Source organism: Carlito syrichta, unplaced genomic scaffold, assembly GCF_000164805.1.
Source record: "Carlito syrichta isolate Samal-C Ts95f unplaced genomic scaffold, Tarsius_syrichta-2.0.1 Scaffold101933, whole genome shotgun sequence".
NCBI lineage: Eukaryota > Metazoa > Chordata > Mammalia > Primates > Tarsiidae > Carlito > Carlito syrichta.
Genome location: NW_007046029.1, coordinates 454606 through 479554, shown reverse-complemented (window position 1 = coordinate 479554; position 24949 = coordinate 454606). Strand labels below are relative to the sequence as shown.

At 41.7% G+C, this 24949-nt stretch overlaps 1 protein-coding gene across 1 annotated transcript in view; it reads right to left on the bottom strand.

The window, feature by feature from the left end:
* Nucleotides 1-23152, bottom strand: part of LOC103267050 (IQ domain-containing protein H-like) — a 94489-nt gene extending 71337 nt beyond the window's left edge. The window contains exons 1-4 of the mRNA XM_008064658.1: nucleotides 22604-23152; nucleotides 21843-21909; nucleotides 11672-11755; nucleotides 7491-7666 (exon numbers count right to left, since the gene is read on the bottom strand). Coding sequence (XP_008062849.1) covers nucleotides 7491-7666; nucleotides 11672-11755; nucleotides 21843-21909; nucleotides 22604-23152 — 876 coding nt within the window. The remainder of the gene's footprint in view (nucleotides 1-7490; nucleotides 7667-11671; nucleotides 11756-21842; nucleotides 21910-22603) is intronic.
* Nucleotides 23153-24949: the final 1797 nt, after the last annotated feature.

Genomic DNA, 24949 nt, shown 5'->3' with positions numbered 1-24949 from the left:
AGTAGTGATTCATTTTATACTGGTAAAGAGCAGAAGCTGAAAAATACTGCTAAACCTGACTGAGAGTCAGGGATCCTCGTTAACCTCAGTTAAAATAATTGCAACTTTCTATTACCAGCTTTACATTTATGATGCACATTTGTAAAAAGTTGTGTTATTGATTTATCACCATCTGCAGATTCAAAATGCTGACACACTCAGACAGATGAGGTAGACTATCACTATCTGGAAAGGTCTCAGTGGGGTGCTTCAGTTCTTGATGACCTCACATGTGTGTCTTCCAAACATGTAGAAGAGAACTCAGTTAAACACTGGTTTATTGTCATGCAATTGTGCATATCATAGGTCAAGGGACATCCTCAAATTTCATGTGTCTATGAGGAGGTTTTCAGCCCTACTAGCACAAGAGGGTTTCTCTGCATGAAATGTGCCTGCATCTTTAACCACAATTAGCATATAAATTCCTAAAATGTCTCATAGCACAGACTGCCTGAGTTTTTCTTGATGATGGTAAAGGCAAGATTCAATGCAAATATTGCATGTTTATATTCAGGTTGTGAAGACTATTTAATGTAAGGTGTATGTGTAAAACAGGATATTCAAAAATGTCTTCCACTGGTAATAATCCTGACAGCCAAGTATCCTACTGGGAAGCAGAGCCAAACAAGTCCACCTCGTTATCTTCCACGTGCAGTGGACATGAACGACAACGGAAGTGACACACCAGCTCAGGGGGCCTACCTGCTCCACTCCTGCTGACGTTGCCTGTGCTTTTCCCAGACTGGGATCCCTTTCAGGGAAATCTCCTTCACAGGCCCATATATGGCCCAAGAACACAATAGCAAGACTAGAATACTTTTGGGCAATTTTATAAGTTGATACCATCTTTAAACGATCTCTGCAAAGTTTGCTTTGTTGAAAGGCTTCGTGTTTGAGCTCAGAGGTTGTGAGGGGCAGAGTACCATGACCAGGTGACGGACAGTGGATGGGGTCCCTGAATAGTGTCCCCCACACACTGCCTCACTGTGCACGGTTCCTCGGGTTCCCAGGAAGGGGGCAGGGAAACTTGTGGCAGGCTCAGAGTAATGGTCAAGAGATGTCCTGAAACGGAGATTGGGAAGTGTGAACAGTCATTTGTCTTTGAATTTTCTGTGTTATGAGACAGATGGCAGTTAAATGGGAGAATGTCTGCCAGAGCCAACTCTGAGAGAAAACATTTCTAGTGGCTAACACATTTTTCCAAATATTTTGGGCTCTAGCTACCTGCTGGGAGAATGCATCATTACAGACCTGGTCCAGGCCAAACCCCAAACCAGACCATTGGATTCCTGGGACCATTTCACTTCTCCATCCAAGCTCTTTCCCCTCCTCCCTCTAGGGCCCTTCCTGGAGAGCAAAGTGTTTTCACCATGCCAGAGATGTCTGCTACCCCGCGACAGGCCTCTGCAATCCCACAGGTGGGCAGTCTTGCTTCCTGCAGCCTTCTAACCGTGCTTCTTCTAGCCTAAAACTACTCACACTTCTTAGGCTCCCACTAAGTGACTAGCTAGCTGATGAAATGATGAACTGGTCCATGCCAAGGCATTCATTGCTGACAGCAGACTACTCCAGGGACACATGCAATTTAACAGGGTCTTCAAATGCTTATTCCAAATGAGTAAGTATTTTGGAAATTTCTGCAAGACCAAGAAAATGATGCTTTGAAGCACTGCAGCCTCGGTAGGGATAGCTCCAGGAAACCTGGCTCGTGATTGGTCAAGGGGGTGTGGGATATGGGCAGGACCTCACTCGGCGCCCACATACCTGCTCCTGGCTGTGGATGTTCTCTGTTCCAGGAGGGACCGGTACATTGGCACTATCAAAGATGCGTCTGCCCCCAGACTTGGTGTTGCACAGGTGGGCAAGTGCTGGCTCCGAGCCCAGGATGGGCAAGTCCAGCATGTCAGCCACGGCCAAGTCATCTCTGTGGAGTATCCTGCCCACAATGTAGGCCTCTTTCCCTTGGATGAGGTTCCTTATTCTTTTGATTGCCTTGGGGCTGTACATCAGGTGAGTGGCCAGGCACATGCGATGCTTCTGGGGGAAGACCACATTACTCTTGTTAAAAGGGGTCCTTTTCTAGTCTGCACACCTAATTTATAATGTTGCACATAATAAATACATTATTAATAGCAGGCTGGGTTATGACCTATCCTGTTGTTTAGCAGTTTAAATTGATAAAAGCTGTTGGGGTGAGGTTCCATAATCGCTCACATCTTTAGTGTGCTGGAAATAGGCTCGCTGGGAATAGAACTAATTACTACACATCTGTATTTATTTGATCCACGTGGAATTATCCTTCTGTCAGAAGGAAAAGAGGCTGGCGGCCTTTGGATAATGGTGATTCATTTCTGCAGCACTTCTGGCGTGGTTTAACACTAAAGTGCCTGGAAAATCAATACAGAAAATGAAGAAAGAAGCCCCACAGTGATCCCCACTACGCAGACTCCTTATCTGGAGATTTTAAACGCCAGAGCAGGAAGAAGGCCTTCAGCACCCTCTTTCCAAAGCCTCCTGCAAAGTCCCTCTCAGAGGACATGTGCTTTTAGAGTGATTCTCATGGTTCTAGCCAACACCTGTGGAAAAGATTTGTGAATAGAAAATATGGGAAAATTTCATCAAGACTGCATTTTATTTTTCAGTGAAAAACTCTTTATTTTCGACTAGTTAGACCCATCTCAGCAACACATGTGACCATCTCATTCAATTAAATAAATGAGGAGAGAGGCAGATGTCAGCACACACTCAAAGTAATACAGTCATGTTTCTGCTTTCAAGGAGTGGGGGAGACATAGACTGGGTACAATGCTTTGGTAGGCTGAGGTGGGAAGATTGCTTGAGGCCAGGAGTCAGAGACCAAACTGGGCAATATAGTGACACACTATCTCTGCAAAAAAATTTTTAAAAAACTTGCAGGGCATGGTGGTACATGCCTATGGTCCCAATTACTCAGGAGGCTGAGGCAGGAGGATTGCTGGAACCCAAGAGTTTGAGGCTAAAGTGAGCTATGATGGTACCACTGCATTCCAGCCTGGAAAACAGATCCTGTCTCAGAAAAAATCAAGGAGTGGAGACACAAATAAGAACAGTTAACACATAACTAACTCGAGGCAGATGAGGGATGTGAGGAACTACAGAGAGTCTCAGAAGCATGGAAGAGCGAGGCAGAGGCCATACACTGGTGGAGAGAACCGCAAAGGCCAATTACACATCCTCCTTGGGCCTCAGTTTCCTAGTCTGTAAAGTGAGTATCATAACGGCCTCTATTGCATAGAAATGCAGTGAGGATTGACAAGCTAATGCACATAAAGCCCATACATGGTGCCTTAGCCATCACGGGCACCTGGTAGGTGCCGGTTAGTGTTGCTATGGTGACAGAGGCTGAGCTGGGGGAATTCCGAGGGATGGTGAGGTTTTCTCAGGGAAATGGGTGTGGAGTGACACTGGCCAAGGGAAGACTGTCAGGACCCAAGACTGTCTTCCTTTTTCTAGAGACAAGAGCAGCAGAGCACACAGGGGCGTGCTGGGCTCTGGGGTCACACAGCTCTGAATTCAGCTCTCACTTACAAGCTCCATGAACTTGGGCAAGTGACTTAGACCCCCTGAGCTGAAGCGTCTTCATCTGTCAAATGGAATAAAAACACCCATTTACTGGGCTGCTCTAAGACTTTTAAGACAAAATCACGAATGTAAAATACCTGGTATAATACATGGCACGGAGTGGATAATACATGGTAGTCATTCTTATTACAGAGAAAGACCCTTCTTAAAAATAAAGTCACTGAAATATCACACAAATGCTATAATGTAAAAGTGTCGAGTCTTAGGGGAGTTCTAGGGGTTTTATAGACTAGCCTATACCCCATGTTGGTGGAGAAAGACTGAGTGACTGTTCCAACAACTAGTGGGGCCCAGCCTGCACCCTGCTGGAGAGTGTCACTTCTGTGTATGGGACAGACAGCCCTTGCATTTCGTCCTGCCGGAACTTGTGACCTGCTAGGTGATGTAATCCAAATAATAAGCTGGATGAGAGGTCTCCAGGGTCCTTCCCACTCAGAAAGAACTTCCCCTTTAAGAGCAGGCTCTCTGGGCCTACTGTCTGAAGGGTGCAGAGTTTCTTCATGAGAGGATGAAAAGTTCTGGAATGGGTAGTGGTGGTAGAGGCAAAACAGTGAGTGAGTTTAGTGCTATTAAACCATGCACCTGAAGTGGTACATTTTATTTTGTGCAGATCTTACCACAATAAGAAGGTAGACCAGCAGTGCTTCCCTGAGAAGAGGCTTCATGATTGTCCCTGGGGGGCCCTGGCACCTGGTGAGGTCCCCGGTTCAGGCGCCTTAGATCTGTGCAATGTGCCTTTTCTATGACAATATTAAATCAGCTTTAAAAACACACTTCTAGGATGCAGTTCTATGAAACTCAGCCTTCTACTGGACAATGGTGATTAACAGCACCTGGCAGCTTATGCTTCTCATCGGGTTGGTCACTGACTTTCCCCCCTTGTTTATTTCACTCTTTTCCTTTTCCCACAAATTATTCCAATGAAGTGCAAAAGAATTAACTGTCCAGAACGGGTGACTTGTGTTGATGTCCATGAGGGCTTCCTGGGGGACCTAGGAGAGCGTTCCAAGGCAGAGTCCTCTCGTGGATGCTCCCACGGTCAAGGCCTTCAGCGTGTTTTCTCACTGGATCCATAAACACTGTGCCAATTAATAGACTCTGTTGAGAGATGAGGAAACTGGGCCTCAAGTGGTTTGCCCAAAGTCACACAGCTGGCAAACAGTGGAGCTGGGATTTGAATCCAGTTAACACAGCTGGCCTGTCACTGTTGCCGAAGCTCCCTGTTTGGGAGCATGAGTGGTGGAGGTCTACAGGCTTATGGGATGCAAAGAGGGAGTGGCAGATGCAGCGACAGAGCCTGACAACGGAGTTCTGAGCACATGACTAGTCAGGACAGCTTCCATCTCCACCAGGTTTGCTGATTCCATTGGTGAGTACTCTGCCGACAAGGGCCATCATCACCTGTGGACAGGCCTCACTCTGCAGGCAAGATGGGACTCCAGCACTCATTCAGTGTGTGCTTGATGAAGACTCAGCACGCATGATGGCAGAGGGCAGCTGCGGGTCTTGCAGGGCTACCTGGAGAGAATCCGTACTGTCACATCCAGCAGTGGGTTCACACAGATGACAAGACCCTAGAATGCTTTCAGTTCCACCACACTGTGGCTATGTTCACTTGATCCACTGCTTTTTTTTCCCCTTGAGACCAAAGGTAGTTGTTTAGGATGTCTTCATAAACACTTGAATGTACAAATACAGACACAATGACTTTTATAAGAGCACATTTCACCATTACAAATTCAAGCACCGTATAGCGACTTGGAGAGATATACAAACAGATTTTTGGCATGCTTTAAAAACTCTCCTAGCCATCCATTTGCATGGAAATCAGCACTGATACAATTGCTCAAACCCATTAAAAAGGAATAAAGCTAAACGTGAGCAGGGACTGATTTGAAAGTGGGGATTTAATCCTTGTATTTTAAAAAGTTGATTGCTTATGAGTGATTAGTTACTCAAATAATTTCAACGTAGGCTGTGAGGAGGAAAGGAACTGGACTTTGGCTCCTGGTGACCCGCACGTCCATGAGCACCTGTCTCCTGCTCAGAAGTTGGAGTGAACCAGCAAAGGTGAACTTCTGGGTGACAGGATTACAGAGCTGGGGAGGACTTTGAGATGGATGGACCCATCTCCTCACTTTATCGATGAAGAACAGAGGACCGCGAGGTAAAGGGCCAGCCAAGGCCACAACTCATGGCAGTGTTCTGGGTAGACACACAGGTCACGCTCTGGCCCTTCTTGTAACCTCATAGTAGAAAGTGGTTCTAGTAACCCTGGGCTAGAACACAGCTCTTGGATTCCTCTGCCATAAAAGGATACTGATCATTTCTGTCTTGCTGCACTGTTCTGAGAATTGACTGAGAAAATGTATGCTAGGCATCATGACAGTTATTTCGCTCAATTCCTTCTCCCAGATCCAGATCCCTTCTGGCCCCCTTCCAGGCCTCTCCACTGTCTGTGGGCATTCCAGGTGTGAAGGTCCCTCCCAGAAGCCAGCAGACATCAGCTTGGTTCTGACTGGAGAAAATCAGGAAGTGACTAAACACCTGTGATGGTTCTTTTCCTTCCTTGCTTCTGACTCTTCAAAGTCACCATGCCACTGAGGCCAAGGACTAGTCAGGAAGCACCAAGGAAACTTTGCCTGGGTGGAGGATGCAGGAAGGTCCTGAGAACACAAGCCTGTGGAGATGACGTGTCACCTGTCCTGGCTCTTGCTTCTCCTGCACCTGCCCTTGCCATTCTCTGTCCCTACCCGTGGTGCCCATGAGGCAGAGCCGAGCAGAGGACTTGGGGATGCTAGGTGTCTAGTAATGATAAAATAATGTCCTCGTGCAAAATAGAATGAATGGCAGCAAAGTTGAAATGCTAGGCAGCCCTCCCTAGCCCTCCAGTTCTTTCTCAGTGCTGGCACCCCACTGCCACATCCACCACATTTTTTGGTTAAATCATGGGGCACCTGAGTGTTAACAGGCAATAACCCAGCTCCTAGATGCCTCCTGTGTGCAGCATGCAATCTGTCTATCTGGCGATAGAGTGAATGTTGGTGCATCTCAAGTGGAAATGAAAAAAAAAGTGGAAATGGAGAGAGCTATCTTTATCTGCAAATTCAGTTTCTAATTGTACCAAACACTCTCCTCAAATTGCATAGTCCACTAGGTATTAAAATGACAGCTGTTTAATATGAAAGTTTAAATTCTTGTCAAAATGTAGAGAATTTCATTTCAAGCCACCTTTTGTGCCACCTTATTCTAGAATGCTCCCTTACTATCCTGTGAGTGTCCCAAATGTTCTTGGCTAGGAATAGGATCCCACTCAGCCTTCATTCCATTCACTAAAAGTAAGTACAAATTAGAAAAAAAAAACCTGGACATGGTTCAGTACGAGCCATGTGACATGGTAAAGTAGGCTGAATTCCCTGAAGGAAAGGAAAATCACAGAGCACTGGTATGGAGATGGAACACGAGGGCCTTCCTGACTCTGCCCCAGCCAGCTGTGACTGCAGGCAGACCAGTCTTCCTCCATCCTGGCATCCTCCCCACAGACTTGAGAAGTGGGACTGGCACGTGTTATCAATTCACCTACTTGACGGAGCCACTTGGTAACTGCCATTAGGCTTTGGCTACAGGGAGATTGGGCAGTGGAAGCTCAATGAAGCCCAAAAGTTAAACAGGATCTTTGTTTCCTGCAGCCCAACTAGTCGTCTAATCAGGAAAGCTGTTTAACTTGCAATAATATTTCACTGATGTGTACCAGAGCGTTGCAAGTTATAAAATTTCCAATTTAATTTTACTGCATCCCTGAAGCCATAGTAATTAGAAGACAGACTCACAGGGAAGATGTTTACAGCTTCAGGGGTGATAATTTTGAACCTGTCCTGCAGGTCACTTCTGTCCTTAAGGTTCCCCGACTTGACAGCTGCGTGCAGACTTAGGATTTTATTGTAATAGAGCACTAACTCGTCGTTCATATGATGGGAGCAGATGTAGATGACGCTCACGTTGGCATCTGAAAGCAACAGGCACAGTGTTAATTACTGGTACAGAGGTGAATGACGTCACGAGCCTTGGCATCTGACGGGTGCTGTGCAGTTTAAAGCAGAGAGCATGTCTGAAAGCCACACCGAGGTTACTTTAGACTGGCTCTGTGATCTCTTAGTGATCTAACCGGCTTCTCTACATGTTAGCATTACTCTAAAGAGAAGATAAACAGCACCACCACCAACCACATAGATGCCATGATTCTTTCTGAAGGCGGCCAGAAGGGGACATGGAATATACTTTCAGATGATACACAGGGACTTAGCCACACAGCTTTCATCAACATTGATGGGAATTGCACATGGCTTTAAAAATGTATCCCATTAACTTCAGTAAATTATAAAACAGAGCTATTAACTTTGGAAAGTTGATGAAATTGCAACGTCTTATTCTGCCTGGACTTGACATGACCAGTTCAAGGAATGTCTTGTCCAAATAAATGACCTGATTATGACCACACCAATGATTATTTCAGGAAACCAACCTTCCCCTGCTCCGTTCCCAGAGAGGAGTATCTTAAGTAAATGGCAAATCTAGTAGCCATTTAAAGATATAGTCTTAACTTTTTGCCTTCTTAAGATGTGCTTCTTATATGTACCTGGAAAGATATCCTAACTAAATACCCCATCTGAATGGAACAGTGAGATGAGATATCCACTCTGTGCTGCAGAGTATTTGGGGAGTACAAGTGGGAAATCAGCAGCCAACAAAGTAGCCATTCATTCATTCATTCACAAAAGAGCCAACGGGTCTGCAGAGACAAAGCATTGTGGGTGCCATGAAGCCAGCAGACCTGGTGCTTGGGGAAGCTCCCAGGAGAGTGCTGGAGATGTCTTCTTGGGCAGGCAAGGCCACAAGGGATTTTAAGACTCCAGTGCTCAGCTAGGTAGATTATACAGAGCATAGGTGATCATATACTAGTTCAGCTGCCATGCAACTGTTTAACTGTCTGAGTACTGGTTTCTTCGTCTGTAAAATGGGAGTAAAAACCAGCTGGGGCACAGAGTTCAGGCAGTATTAAATCAAACAATATATGTCAAGTACCAGGTGCAGTGCATGGCACATGGTGAGTGCTCACGAGAGGGCGCCAGTGTGGGGGCCTGCTCCATGACCCATCCCGCAGGCCGGCCAATGTGCTCCCTGCTGGCTCCCCATGCGTGCACGCGTGTGATCTGATCCTTGAGATCTAACATGAATTAGTTCCATCCTCCTGTCTCAAGTCTATTAATCTTGTCTCCCCAGGCTCCCTAAAGGCAATGTTTATCCTCCTCCCTGTGTCCTCAAACCTGGCACCGCATGGGGCATGTCAGAGTCCCTCGATAGATGTTGTGGGCTGACTAGCGGGGATGGGAAATCCAGAAAGCAGAACTCTTGCACACTTAGACCCTCACGTGGGGGAGGATCTGCCATGCAGACTTGGGCCGAGGCTTCCTGGACTGCCCGGGGCTGGGTCTAGAGCAGGTGTGCCACACATGTAAATGTGCAAGCGGCTCCCACCTCAGGTTGAAACCAAATTCCCACAAACACTCAAAATGAACTAACTGGGAGATAGCAATCAAATCACTTGTATCCAAATGCTGAATGATCAAAGCAGTTATCCCAAGTCTTGTGTTTTGAAAAAGACACGAGAGTTTTACCAAACTACAGGAATGTTTCAAAAAATAAAACCAGTGTTTTTTTAAATTAAAAAAAGCATAAGAGAATAGGGCACAAATGCAAACAAAAAAATAGCTTACAGACTCTATAGTGGAGGAAAAATAATTTTTTCTTTGGAAGAAGTCTCTAGATTATAAATGATAATATAAAATGTTGCTAATTTCACCATTCCTGCTTATTTCTGGCAAAGGAACACATTATCACTAACTCTAATAGTGTTAGTGTGGTTTTATCATGAAGCTACACATGTTCAAAGTTAACTGACTGATAATTCTGGGCAGAAATGGATACGGACATGGAAACTGCACTGATTGTTGGCTAGTGTTCTAAAGCAAGCCCCTCTGGCTTGTCATCCAGCCACCGAAGACATGAACACTGGGGTCTCCACCTGATAACCAACACTTCACAGCCAGTATTTAACCACAAATCTCACCAGTGTCATACAGTTATCTCTGCTTCCTCTAACAAGCAGAAAAATAAAAAACCTTTACTAGCAATTAAGGAAATAAAAAGGAATAATGATTTATTTGTCCCTAAAATTATTGCTAATTTTTCTAGTACCTTTATACTTTCATATCACAAGAAAGTACTTTTTCTTTCATCTACTGACTGTTTCTAAATGTCCATCACTCCTGAAGAAGCTTTCTAATTGCACTGCTATATCATGAAGAAGTGTACCAAGAGGTATCTGGTTCATCTTTCAGAAATGTTCATATTGGCAACATTTTCCATTGCAGGTGAACACAAATTGAATTATTGAATTGTTTAAAATAGAAGCCTAGTACTTTTCAAATAATGAGCCTTTCTTGTAAAGAAATTCTTTACTATATATAGAAGGGTATACAAAAAGATGAAGAAGCTGGGTTCGGTGGCTCAGTCTGTAATCCCACGCTTTGGGAGGCTGAGGTGAGTGGATTGCCTGAGCTCGCGGGTTTGAGACCCACCTGGGCAACTTGGCGAGACCTCATCTCTACAATAAATAAAAAATTAGCTGGGTGTGGTGGCGCACACCTGTAGTTCAAGCTACTTGGAAGGCTGAGGCAGAAGGATTGCTGGAGCCCAGCAGGTCGAGGCTGCAGTGGCCGGGAGCGGCCACCGCACTCCAGTCTGGGCGACGGAGTGAGACTCCAACTCAAAAAAAAAAAAAAGATGAAGGAAAAAGCTAATTCAAGTAAATTAGAGCCAAGCCTGCCCTCTGCTGCACCTCAGTGGCTTTCAGCCAGCCAGGTTTCAGCTGAGATCGCTCAGCACCAACAGATCAATCTCAAGTCATTACAATTTTTTTTTTGTAGCACTGAAAAACAATATCAGTGCCTAGATAATAGATTAAAGCAATTATATGATTATTATTTTAGGACACTGTAAATTTCTAGTACTGATGTATTTTTGTTACCAAATGGCATTTATAAAATAATAATGATGCTGAAATATATATGAATCATGTAAAGTATGTCATTCCAGGGAACCAGCTGAGTTGGTCATTGATAATTTAAAATTTTTCCTTGTTTTGCTTAAATAAGGGCTAAAGCAATTCTATTTTAACAAAACAAAGAAGTTCTTTGATAACTGATAAAAATCTAACTTTGGCTGAATCCTGAATTTTGGGCCAGTGCCTGGCAACCCGATCTGATGCTTAGTTTTTGCAACCTGTATTCTCCAAGTCTCACCTGAATCCCACCTTGAACAGTGTTATCAAAGCTACTACATTCAGGCTTAATACCTTCATCTGGGGTCCGAATGTAGTAGCTTAAGACCAAACCACCATGAGAACTTGACTTTTATGAAGATTCGTCTGTCACCCAGCTGGGGTCTGTATTCCCAAAAGCCCGCCATTGGAGGTTACTAGGCTTTTCCCCACAATAAGTGGCTCTATATTTAAATAAAGCTTCTTCTGAAAGCTAACTGTATTTTCTTCTTATTCTTACGATGAAAACACAATGTTTCACTTCTAATACCACCTGCCACTCATTCCTCAGATGATGTAAATATAAAATACTGACATAAATATAAAATTTTGCCCCCATCACTGCAAGATTCAATAAAAGAATTGGATCTATAGAAGAGAAATTTTTATGCAAACTAGCAGCAAAGAGAATTTAGAAAAAGCCCAAGAAATTGGTTAAAATGTCATTTTTAAATTTAAAGCTGACTTCACTATAAACCTATTTTTTGAAACAAAATATTTAATTGCTCTGCAAGTAGGTTAGAAATCCGAGATTTTTCCTTGTAGAGGAAAAAAAAAGCAAAAAATAAACATTTTATCACGTTCACTAATAAACAGTCCAGAGAGTCATTCGTGGAGCACGACTTACTATACCTAGGATGTCACACAGCCGCCCCAGCTGCATGTTCTGCTGTGTGCTGAAATCGGCAATATGTTCCCGCACAGGCTGAGGGTACCCTAAAAGGCAAACAAGGTGTCAGAGCCCAGAAGGAACAAGTCATACAGCAAAATGGCACAAGAGAATTTGAAAACATCACAGTCTACATTTACAGGAAAAAAGAAATGCTCTCTGAAGCATCTTGCAGAGACAACCAGCTCCCAAGAAGGAGGTCTTTGCTTCTAAAGGGAATTGAGCATTATTCTGCAAAATGTGGTGAGCATCTTGTGTTGGAGCATCAAGACATGGTAAGCATCAAGATGTGTGCAGAGCATTTATGTTCTGCAACAGAGAGGTTCATATTTGTCAAAACCTACAAAACTGCCAAGAATCCAGGTTACAAAAACATGGAGAAGACACCTGACATTTAGCATGAATGTTTAAAACGAGATGCAACAAAATTATGTTCAGGTTAACAGAATTGTTTTTAGCTTTTCAACTTAGGTTTCCTACATGGTGCTTTGAAGTTGTGTCCCAGAATCATTCTACACTGACACACAGACTTCAGATAAACCCCCTGCTGTCAGACACATGTATTTATGCAATTCTAATAATAAAGAAATTGACTTCTGCTCATGTCAAAATAACTTTTAACTTTTACAGGGCGAGAATGGTGAATGCAGTTACTCTGTCAATGCATGAAAGTTCTGCAGTATGTCTCTGCTTCTGCTGGAAACAGCAGAAGGAAACACATGCGGGTTACTACTGTACAAACACCTTCTATACCAGAACAACAGCAGCAATGCTTTCTGCTGTTTCAAAACATCTCCAGCCGAAAGCATGCACCCTCACAAGCGGGTGGGACCGCTCATCAATTCAGCAACTGTTAGTGCAACTTTTTTTTTCTTTATAAAATTGCCTTTCATGTTTTGAAGAGATGCTTCAATGCCTCCTTGTGGCTAGTGAGCCCAAACACATGTTTCCAGTTACACTGCTATAGATAAAGTGATTTTGCATACTACATCTTCAAGATGTGACACAGATTTCTTTTTCAGCATAAGGAAAACTATGGCAATTCAGGCGACAGAGTTTCAGACCAAATGAACTCTGATAATTGGCTCTTTGCTTTGATGTCAGTGTTTAAACACTAGACAACGTCTGGAAATTAAATGAGTTTACAATTAATCTAAAAGTCTCTTTCTTGCTTTAAGCATATGGACTTAAGAGGAGGCAGGAGGACAAATGGCCTGTTTGAATCACTGAAAAAATTATTAATCTGTCAAATAATTTAGAGAACAAATCTACATATAAAATCAAATAGAGACAGTTATAATCCAACGCTTTTGTCTTTATGTGTGACTACAATATTGCAACTCGTGATTTTGCATATTCGGATAAGAGTTTAGAAAAATGTATCATGCACTACTTCTATAGCAAGACTATAAAAAGGAAAGGAAAAATAAGAATAAAGCATGATTAAGAAAAGTGCCCGAGAGCATCCGTGAATGCATTTCCTTTCAAAAGTAAAGATAAAAGGCAATGGAAGATGTCTCATTAAGATGATGTCCAATTTAGAATATAAAAGATGTCTGATCACTTTGTGGCCCAGATGCAGCATGTGAGTGAATGCGTCTGTGTTTCATTCAAGTGCTTGAGGTCAGTTTTCCAACAAATTGCTTGATACCTCTGCTACTACTGATTAAGGATGCATATAAAATGTAGAATTATGACAAAACTGGTCGCTCAGTTAACCCTACAAATACACCCATTTTAAAAAAGTGTATGTTAATTTCAGAACATTGGTGTAGAGGATCCTATGAAGTATCAGATATGAAGACATGTGTAAACAGTAGAGTGCTGTATGAACATAAGACACTTTAATGGTACAAGGTATGTACATGTCCAAAGCACATAACAACAGCAAATTATGTGACAAGACACAGATCATTATGCATGCACAATAGACCATACAATGTACAATGCCATTAGCAGAGCAGAAGGTGGGAGTCTGGTTTTTACAAAGTCAGGTTTACCCTTATGTTTTATACGTCTACAAGGGACAGTGCTGACAGCATATATTAAATAATAGTGATGTATCCAGGATACTACAACAAGGATGTTGTGGTTGTGGGGAGTTCAGCAGACATGCCTGGTGGCAATGAGACATCACACTTAGGAATATAATCTACAAAGACATGGCTTCTTCAAAGGTCAGACAAGGAACACTGGAGGAGTTCTGAGACCATCAACCTCAACCTTGCCATGTTATATGAGAGGGATCCGCCCCCCCCGAAAAATCCCAGAATTATCTTCTAGAGGGCGGGTCCCTTGTACAGACTTTCCCTGCTAGGTAAGTGTTCTAGGAACCCATTAGCATCCGTGGACCAGCTAATGTTGTTGTGAGAGGCTGCATTCAGCTTCAGTGAATTTTCTTTTTAGAGATTCTTGCAATGCATTTGCCCATTTCATGATGGGTGATTTACGAGTGCACCTGTCCACACCGTGTTGGGTGTTCAGCAGTTTTTGACCAAAAACGTCATGATCCCCGAGCCCAACCCTCTCTATTCTCTGGATCTCGCCCCAAGTGACTTTTTTTTGTTTCCCTGGATGAAAAAAGTCCTTAGAGGGAAACGTTTTGCCTATGTGGAAGAGGTGAAACCAAAAATGGTAGAAGCACTAAAAGGCATCAAAATTGATACACTCAGAAACTGTTTTGAGTGATGGAAAAAGCGTCCCAATAGGTGTATTGCATCACAGGGAGAGGACTTTGGAGTGGACTGAAGTTTAAACCTGTAAGAATACATACACAATTTTTAATAAGTAAATTCCCATTTTGGGGGTGTCCCTGTACATAAGGAAACAGGGTAAGTACCTTGTCTCTTATCCAAGATCACATGACCCTATACATTATTATCCAGTTTAGAAACTACTTATTCAGCTCCTGGGGGAAGTGTAGTCATGTTAAACAAAAGAGAGGGCAAGACTCCAAGTGTGCACAGAGAACTCTAGGAGGGACAAGGGGTCTTCACTCCTTCCTCTCCTTCGACTGCAGTGGTGCCAGAACAGTGGCCCTTCAGAAATGCCACGTCCCTGTCCCCAGAGCCTGTGAAGATGTCAGGTCACATGGTAAAGGAGTTATAGAGTTGCAAATGGAATTAAGTTTGCTCATCAGCTGACCTTAACATAAGGAGATTAGCCCGGATTTTCTGGCTGGGCCTGGTGTAAATGTAAGGCTTCCTGGAAGGGAAGCAGGGAGGCAGAAGGGACTAGGCTTGACCAGACTCTCCTGCGCTGGTGGGCCATGCTCCTGAGGGGTGAGCCCTGTGCCCTTTTCTGAGAAGGTTCTTTGCCCTGTTCCCTGGCATCCTCTTGTGAGTATACACTTCTCTGCCTGCTTGTCTCTCTGTTGTCCATCTCTCCTTGCCAGCCCAACACCAGCTCCTTAACCAGACTGTGAGCTACACCCAGCGGGCTCTTGGGCTAGCTCTAGTTGGACGAGGGGATGAGACGTGCATGAAGTCCTGACCCAAAGAATCCATCTTAAAAATGGTCAGCCCTTTTCCTGTGTTTTCATAATTCCCTCCCCTCCTTTCAACTCTTCTAAAATTGGGTTTTCAGAGCCGGAGGACTTCTGGAAACTCAAAGACTGGTAGGTGGGACTTGTAGCTTTTTCCAGGGTCTCATCAGCACAGCACAGCACTGGCAGGATGGGGCATGCTTTCTCCCCATCACTATGAAAAGGAACAGGACCCTTTCCTTATGACAGTCTCATCACCCGCAACGTGCTCCTAGTCAGATGGAGTGCGCTGTCTTTACTCAAAAGAATAGCAGCAAAATATTACTCCTCCGCACATCGAAGAAGGCTGCCTGAGAGCTGCCTCCATACTACTCAGCTGCTCCTTGTGGTCCCTGCTGAACCCAGGATACTCGCCCGCGGACCTGGCCATCATTCCTCCAGCTCAACCTCCACCTTTCCCCTGCCTCCTCCCATAAGCACCTGTCTGGTGATGCTGTTGCCTGTTTGCATCCAGCACCCTAGCTCTGCTAGGATCAGCTTTTCTTTCATGGTAAACACAACGCCCAAGAACATGAGCACAGCCAAACTCAGTGACCACACCCCATGGACCAGGGCACGCCTCTGGACAGGCCCCTGTTGTGCAGCAGGTCACATGTGCTTGCACTTGGCTTATCACCCTTGGTTGACTCCTGGTTCCTTTTGTCTTCCAAGTCCTGACAGTGGTGCTGAACACAGAGGAGAGGTTAACAGTAGACTCCTGGTGGCCACGTCATTGTTCACCTCGTCACCCTGGCCTGAGAGGAGCAGTGTTTCTCAGGATCAGTGACATCCAAGGCATCCCAGCCTCCCAGTGGCACATGGAGGTCTACAACAGCAGTGGCAGGAACTCCACCCCTGTTCTGTCCCACTCAAAAAAGCTACTGGAGGTAAGCTGAGTGAGAGTGACATCAACACAGAGATGAGCTGGAAGTGCACTAGACCATATAGAACTTCCGACATTCTGATGGCAAAAACGTAAGGGGACATGTGACATACTGCACACACAACAGCACACTAGCATCCTGCAACCATCCAGAGAGCTGGGATGTAGACATGGTTATTCCCAGGCTTGATGACATGTGCAAGATACCAGGGAACCAGAGAGTGGGACACCAAGACACAGCAAGGGTGCGCCCTACCTGGTTATTGATGCAGTATATTCATTGCCAGATAGATGCAAATAAAAGTGCCAGTTGTTTTTAGGGAGCTATTAAAGGGGACTAGGGACTTTGGTGATGAGGATGCAGAAAACATAGTAGGTACCTTTGCCGAGTTTTCAAAACATTCTCAAGTCAAATGGGCCAAATGGATTCACCTTCAAAAGGGTAAGGACTTTCTCTTGTTCAAACTTTTTGTTAGTGACTGGCACAGTATTGCATGCAACTGAAACTAGTGATTCTCTGACCTGGGAACCCTAGGGGATACCAAGACCCTCCTGAGGGTCTGCAAGGTCAAAACTATTTCCAAAATGATACAAATATGTTATTTGCCCTTTTTCAATCTTATTCTCTCATAAATTACAAAACACAAAAAGTTTACTGACATGACTTCAGATTCTACATTGCAACTAATACTTAGCATTGCCATTGCTGAGTTTAATATAAAAGTCAAAGAAAAAATACACAATTATCTGTAAAGGCCGTGAATTATGTAAAATATTCTTCCATTTTCCAAATATGTATCTGGGTAGGATGGGATTTTCTTCATACTCTTTGACCAAAACAACATATTGCAAGAATGAACACAGAAGCAAACTTGAGAATCCAACATGTTCTATTAAATATTTTTCAAACTGTCAGACAATGCTACTGTTCTCAAACCTGCAGGCTCAGGTAATCCTCTGACCTCGGCCTCCCAAGGCTAATGCTAGTCTTCTCATAAAATAATTTTGCTTTGGACAATAGTTTTTTAAAATAAATTATTTTAGAGTTAACATTGGTAATGGATTTGTTATTGTTATTTTAAAAGAAGTCACTTAATACTTTTACAGTTTTTGCATTAGTTTCTAACACAGTGAATGAGCACAGGCATAGTTCCACTCACACCAGGTGATTTTGGGCCTTCAATAGTCAGCATGAGTGTGGAAGGGTTCTGAGCCCCAAAAGTTTGAGAATCACTGGACAAATGTTTTAATATTTTTATATGAATAAAGGAGATTACAAAGATTGTAGTTTTATTTTAGTATATGCAAAGTTCTGTTTAGAACATGTCCTAATATTAATGCATTTTGTGAAAAGATAGAGTCCCCAGACTCTCAGTTTCTATATTTCATGGTACAAGATCACAGAGCTCAAGGTCAATTAGATAATTTCATACTACAGGGTCATGGGGCCAACTCCGATCTAACTAGTGAGTGAATGTTGATTTGCACTACCTGGGAGTGCACTACCTGGGAGAATACAACATGGGTGAATACAACATGGGTGAACACAAATATGTTTTAATTTGGGTTATAACTGCTTTTGAAAGTTTAAGTGTATTTTGTTCCTGACTCCTGGGGATCTGGATATTTCTGGGAAATGCTGTCCGAAAGATCTTGGCAATACATCTGTCCCTAGGATCTAGCGTGGATCTAGGATTTAGCATCACTAAACTATGGATTCCATGCCAGTCAAAATAGATGTTGAATACTGTGAAGATCTGACTGGAAGTCTCCGTTTCTTAGCCTGAGGTAGAAGGAACCGAGTTCATCTTGTCTGTGAGTTGTCAACTCAAACATAAGAAAGCAGAAAGGTGCCAATATGCTTAGAGGCACAGTGAGAGTGTAATTTTAGATCTAAAGCTCTCAGTTGTCATCCTCCACCCAACCCTGTTCACAGGTGGAGGTGAGCTCAAGTTCTCATCTCCTGGGGAAGGAAGGAATTAGGAAGCAGCAGTCTCCTGAGCTCTGGGACCTTCTCAGATTAGTGTATGATTAGCTGCACATAAAAGTAAGGTTTCCTATCTTTTCTCTTAGGCTTTTGTACATAAGTACAGAAGAATGTTATGTTTCATGAAATTCTTCATAACAAAAGTCATAATTTTTATGAAATGGAGTATTTTGAGACCAACTGTTTTAGCCCCAATAATTGTTTGTTGAAATAGTGCACAGGGAGGAGAAATATGAAGCTGAACTACATATATTCCTTTCTGTCATTAAGTCAATTGACAATGAAATAAAAGATTACATGGAGCAGAGAAAAAAATTCTACTTCAATACTACTCCTATTTTTACTTTGGAGAGGGAAGAGAAGTGAGAGGGGAAACACCCCTGGGGTTTCACTGGCTGGCAGTGGCTTCATATACTTGCTCATGGCATCAGAGCCCCATTCTTGGCCCATCTCATTTAAAGTCAATATATTTAAAAACGCCCCTGAATTTACACACCACACCAAGTGACATGCTGCAATAAACAAGCACAGGGGTTAGATTAAAAGTGGAAGAAATAAGTTGGCCAAAGAGGTTTGAAGTGGAATTAGTTTGTAGGTTTTATTTCCACTGGATTTTCTAGAGGAATTAGGATTCTTTGTTGCAGTTCTTTTTTATCTGACAGATTTTGCTTAAAATAGTATTCTATTTTTGCTATGAACCACTGTAGTTTATTTTGTTATACTTATATTTTATTAATAAAAATGATAAAAATATGTAATAACCAATTAAGAGATCAGCCTATATACTCTGGAAAGAATGTTTTAATCATCTTATTAAATTACAAGTTTTTTTGACAATTAGTAAACATTATTCCACCTCTCCTGTGGGATAAAAATAGCTAAAAATTTGTGTTACATCTAGAAATACTACCTAGAAATATACAACAGTCAATCAAATTTCATAACTCCTTTCAAAGTGGTCATTCTGCAATATGTAATTGTCTTAATGTTCATGTTATCAAGCCACAGATTTAAAAATAGTTTATAAATATCTGTGGTAAAAAAAATTACTGAAAGACCATCCTTTTTGTGATCATCAGTTTGGAAAATGCAATCACTCCTGTGTGTGCATAAACAAATAACTCAGTGCCTACAATTACAAGATACTATGGTGATATCAGCTACTTAGCTTTCCTTTTAAGAGTTTGTCAAGTTAGTGCAGCCCCAATTGGCTAGCAGGTTGGCAATATGGTATAATTATTTGTAGGGCTAATTCTACAGCAAATTTCCTATGGAAAGAGAAAAAGAAGACAAAGCTGCACTTTGTATTAAATGTCTACCTGAACTTGACAATCCCACCAGCTGATTTTGACTCATTAATCTGTCTCAACTCTGGAAATGAAATTACTAGATTAAATAGGTTAGTTTTTTAAAAAGTATATTTAAAGAACAAAAAATGACTTCATTTTCATCTACTTCTGCTTCTATGAATTGTGTAGGTTAGTTTCTGATACACAAGACCAAGAAGCTAGTTGTATCTAACTGAATACTTCATTAAGGATTCCTAGGGATGTCATACACAGAAAAAGGTAACCCATAGCTTTTTTTAAAAAAAGATATAGCTTGAGAATTTTGTCTGTGGAATAGATAGGAAATGACAGTTTGATGTTACTTAAACTTAATGTCCACAAGTCATTTTTATAAAATCTAAAGCACAGATTGTAGAAACAAATACTATATGATCAAAGCCCAAGTATTATACTCTTGTGAAAATGTGCAATTTTAAAAAAATAATCAATTGAGAAAAATATTTGAGCTTGCTCTTAACTCTTAGAAATTACATAAGTAGCGGTTTTTCTTTAAAATGAGTATTATGCTGTTAACAAAAATTACTACAATAGGGAAAATCTTTCAAATCTATTTCATATTTATGTACTATGAACATGTGTAATCTAGAAGAAAATTAGTTTTAATATTAGACTGAAAATAATGCTTTTGTATTTTTGCTTCTTTGACCAGATTATTACCCCACTTAATTTATATTCAGCAAGCCCTTTTGAAATTTGAAGACACTTCCTTTTAAAATTATTTCTTATTATCCAGTTTACCTTACCATTGCTTTTAAATGTTTACTTCTTTGGATCAAATGTTTACTCCTGTGTATCAAGCTTCTCTGCAGGGCTGACTGCATGGAAGCTTTTTAGAGGGTCAGAGGTGGAGTACAGGATTGAAGAGGTTTGTGGGAAACCATCTATCACACCTTGGTGCTTAGCAACATTGCAAAGTGGAGGTCCTGTTTCTGGTTCTAGTTTTGAATAAAATGGAGGAAGCAAAACAAAATTTCTCATACAATATCAGGTCAGGCCCACAATTTGTTGCAGAAGCAAAGGTTCTTGCACCTTATTCTAAGAACTCAGATCAGCTAATTGGGTCTGCAATTAGCCTCTCTGGTTGCCATCAATTACAAGTGCAATTTCTGTGTGTGAACTAATTTTGTGTGCAAAAGTAGTTTCACCAAAACAAAAGCCTGAATTAAACTAAATTAAAAGGCTCAAACTAAAAGGCTCTGTGCAACTCAAGTATTTTCTTAACCTCTCCACAAGTACTTAGATCTAAGTACTCTAGAATCTAGAAAAGATTGCATTTTTTGTTACTACTAATTTTTACTAATTTTAAAATAATCTCAATTATATTTGTAAAATAATTTTACTGTCTTTTCTTTTCATATTACTATTTAAATGTGTTATGTTTCCATGCTACACATAAGTACAGAAACAGGTGTGCTCACACATGAGCACAAATAAATTGCAGCCCAGAATTCTATTACAATAGATCACTTAATGCACTGCTCTACTTACAAGGCTTTCACAAAGAGCTAATATATGATATGGAGATTCAGTAGGCTTTGTTGTTTGTCAAAACTCTACCAAGTCAGCTTGGGAAGTTTGGCCTTACCAATGAAACAAATCACACTCAGATAGAAGCAAAACAAAACAAAATAAGCAAGCAAGCACATCCCAACCATGATGACAGCAGCCCATGTGTTTAAGAAACTTCCAGTGCACATTTCTGAAATTCCCAATGTCATTTTGGCACACCTATTTTACCACTGCGTTTCAGACAACAGCTTTTAAGTTCCCCAATTCATAAATGTAATTAAATAATTACATTAGTGCTAATTAACATGAAACTGCAGATTATTTAAGCGCAAAAAACACTATTCAACTTCTTAATTATTCTTGTTCACACAGCATTTCCTTTTGCTCAGGCGCCCTAGGTGCAAATAAAGCATCCCATCTGCTCGTAATTAGAACTAAATAATTTCAGAGAATGTAGCTTATCATTTTGACTGCACATTTGATTAAAAACAGTGTACAAGCAATATCCTGGCTTATTGGTGTAACAGCAACAACACACACAAGCCTGTGTCGTTCTATCATTAAAGAAGATCGAAAACATTATCTGTTATTTCAGGGGGAAAAATACAACTTTTTAGTTCATTTCATACAGATGAAAGCGAATTACAGCAAATCACCTCTCCACTGAATAGCAGCCCCCACATAATGACTTTATTTGCTTAATCCCCAAATTAAACGCCGTTTCGAGCGAGGGCCCTGTGTTATTACTCTCATCATGTCGAGAACATTTTCCTGCCGAGACCAATTTGAATAAAACAAGGGGCCTTCCTTGAACTCAATCAAGGAGCCATAATGTGGTGGGTAATAGAAGTTGCTGATAGATTTGCAGGCAAAAGTGTTCTACCTAATGACGGGATATGGATAATAGTCCTCCTGGAGGTCCTGATGCGATTCCAGTTGGCTGCCAGATGCTAGAAATCAAGAAGAGCATTGATCAGTGACAGGAAGCTGTAGTGGATTCATCTAGTCAAACTTCAGCTGTTTTTCCACTGTACAGTTAAGCCAGGCATAAATTATATTAATTGATTTAATTACATACTTAAAACATCTTCCCCAATTAATTTAATTAGGTGGCTACATGATGTTACTGGCAGGGGAAGATTAGAGGCAGCTCACTTAATTAACAGAATATGAATGAAAAAAAGAGAAAGCAAACATAAATGAAATTGTGAGCACTAATTAAAAGGCTGTCTGCAAACTTAAATACTTTCTGACAAAGTGGTGACAGCAATGTAGACAAGAGAGGATTTTTTTTTTCCTAGCAAATTAAAGTGCCAGAAGGTATATATAGGGAGAAAAGGTAAGGCAGTTAAAACATTGATTTCCTGACAGAACTACCATAGTCAAAGTGAAGGGACTTTTTTTCCATAGAAAAATTGCAACAGATTTTGCAGGCACAAAAGCCAGATTCCTGATTAGGGCTAAAAATATGATGCACAAACAAACATGGGGTTTGCGCATCACACGCTAAGGGGAGTGAGAGGTGGGGGCGGGGAGGGCTGTTGGAGAGATCAAGGGAAGATTAAGGAGACAACTCATCGCGATTGCTCAAGCAGGAAATGTATAGAAAAGTAGGGCTGCCTCCCCAGCTGGCAGCCTAAGCACCTTGGCTCGGGTGTGGAAGTTCTCCAGGTGCCTCTGACGCGATTCTTGCAGGAGCCTCTTCAGCCGCGTCTTGTGGCAGTGCAGAAGCCAGGCGATGGCGATCACGCCCGATGCCCACTTCTGCTGGCGATAAATGAGGAAGCGCTTCCTGGCTTGGAAGCACTTCCACGTGGCTTGGATCTTGAGGGCAGCCTCAGACTTTCCATCCTGGCCCTTGTACCTCTGTCCTGGGAGACTGACCAGCATTTGGATGTGAACTGGGTTTTCAAACACTGAGAGAAGGTCATACCGGGTAAGTTTATTCCTCATCTCAAACTCTGGAAGGAGAGCTACCAAGTTTCTCCCTTTTATTTTGACTTCTGGAATTGCGTAGTCCCTGAGAAACTTCTTGATGTGTTCCAAGAGAGAAAAAATATTTCCCCAAACCAAGTTGAAATGTTCCTTGAATGCTAAGAAGTCTGAGGCTGTCTTGTCTATGGCACCATTATAAATAAAAAAGTCAAAATCCCATGGTGACGTCAGAACTCTTGAAGGAGTCGTGACTTTCATGGCCTGTGGAAAGAAAGTGTTTCCAGAGATGAAACATACTGTGATCTCCTTTAAGTAAGTGGTCAAGACATACACTATCACATTGTCACTTAGTCCTCAGTGGTGGGGAGATGTGGAGCCTAGTGTTGATTGGTACATGTCATATATGAAGGTCTGGCTAGTATATATCTCTAAAACTCATTAGCAGAAGTATCTTAGTGATCACTCAAAGCTATTAACATTTTAACAGAAGTACTATAAAATTGCTCAAGGAAACTGATCATAAACAATTCTGCATTTAGCTTACTTGGATACGGTCAGCTGACCCCTTATCGCTGTGAATTCCTTTTTACATGGTCTTGGAGAAGCATGTTGCTGACTCTTACTTCATAACTTACCCACCAGTCCTGAAAACAGGTTAACTTCAGTTACTCTGAAACTTTACAGTCTTCAGGGTAACTTCAAATATGCCCGTGAAAAGCTGTTCCTGACTTCCTATCAGATCATGGCTTTTTAGCATTTTAGAGTCCTACTGACATCTTTTCTTACTATCCAGAGGTGGTTTTTATAAGGAGCATTATGCGGTGTGTTATCACCTCTGTTGTTTTCTATGTTTCTTTGGACAGTGTTATTTTATTTTATTCTTAAGTTTGGAGTTTTCTTAGGAACATATCTGAGGCTGCCCCTAGGCAGATAGGAATCAGGAATCTCATAATAAAACCATGAAAGTATTTGCTTTTCATTTTGTTCCTATCTGTACTGATTGACATTTTAAGTCACGGAAATATACTACTTTTTTTTTTAATAAATGGCAAGAGGGGGGCTCTAAGAATGGGACAATGAGCATTTTTTTCTTCTTTATAGTTCTTTATAGTAATAAAGAAGAAATGCTATTTAAAAATCAAACCAGAGGAGGTCTGGATGACAACAACCATACATAATGTCACTCTCACTCAAAAAAAAAAAAAGAAAGGGAAATTTTGTTGTGTCTAGGTCTACTCTGTGACCACTACATTTCAATTATTGCACAAAAACAGACACTCTGCCCATGATCTATATGTGCCTACTGGATTGGGGGTGGAGGGAGAGGCAGGACACAGCTGTTTCAGGCCCTGAGTTCTCCACAGTAAGCCAGGTATTAATTTGCTGTAATGATTGTTTTTCTTGTTAGGGATTTAAGTAATAAATTTTCTTCAATTGTCAACATTTTCAGATGTATAAGCTCATATTTACCAAACTGTAGGATGATATTGCTCTCTGCATTTTGAAGAATTTTCACAAAACTCAAAGGAAAAAAGCCTCAGTTAATTTATCCATAACTACTATGCCACAGCACTGTGTTGAGTACGACTATATTAGAGTATCTATGCTTCGCCTTCACTAAATAAATGATAACTGAAAGTAATGAACAAATTCTAGGCAGAAAGCTATCAAAGAGAAAAGAAAACCAATAGATATATTTACAATAAAGCACAATAAACAAACACAAGAAATAATAAAAGAATAACTCTTCAAATTCTTTCCCCCCTCGTGTTCTGGGCAGTGGAATAATTAATTGTTCTGCCGTCTCAAGCAAAATGGCGAAAGGCAAGTGCTGAGTCCACAAAGGGGGATGTCCTTGAACTTCAGAGGGGACTTTAAAAGCAGTGAGCTTTTGTGTGGCTCTAACTTAAGAGTTGCTACCAAGCATGAGGACGATGAAGTCTTCTCGCTAAGATGGTGCCCTTCTGACCTAATCAGTGAGCCAGAAGAAAAGTGAGCTACATGGGAGAGGGACGTCAAGTCCTTCCTCTGGTAGGCAAGAAAGCTGAAGAAGTA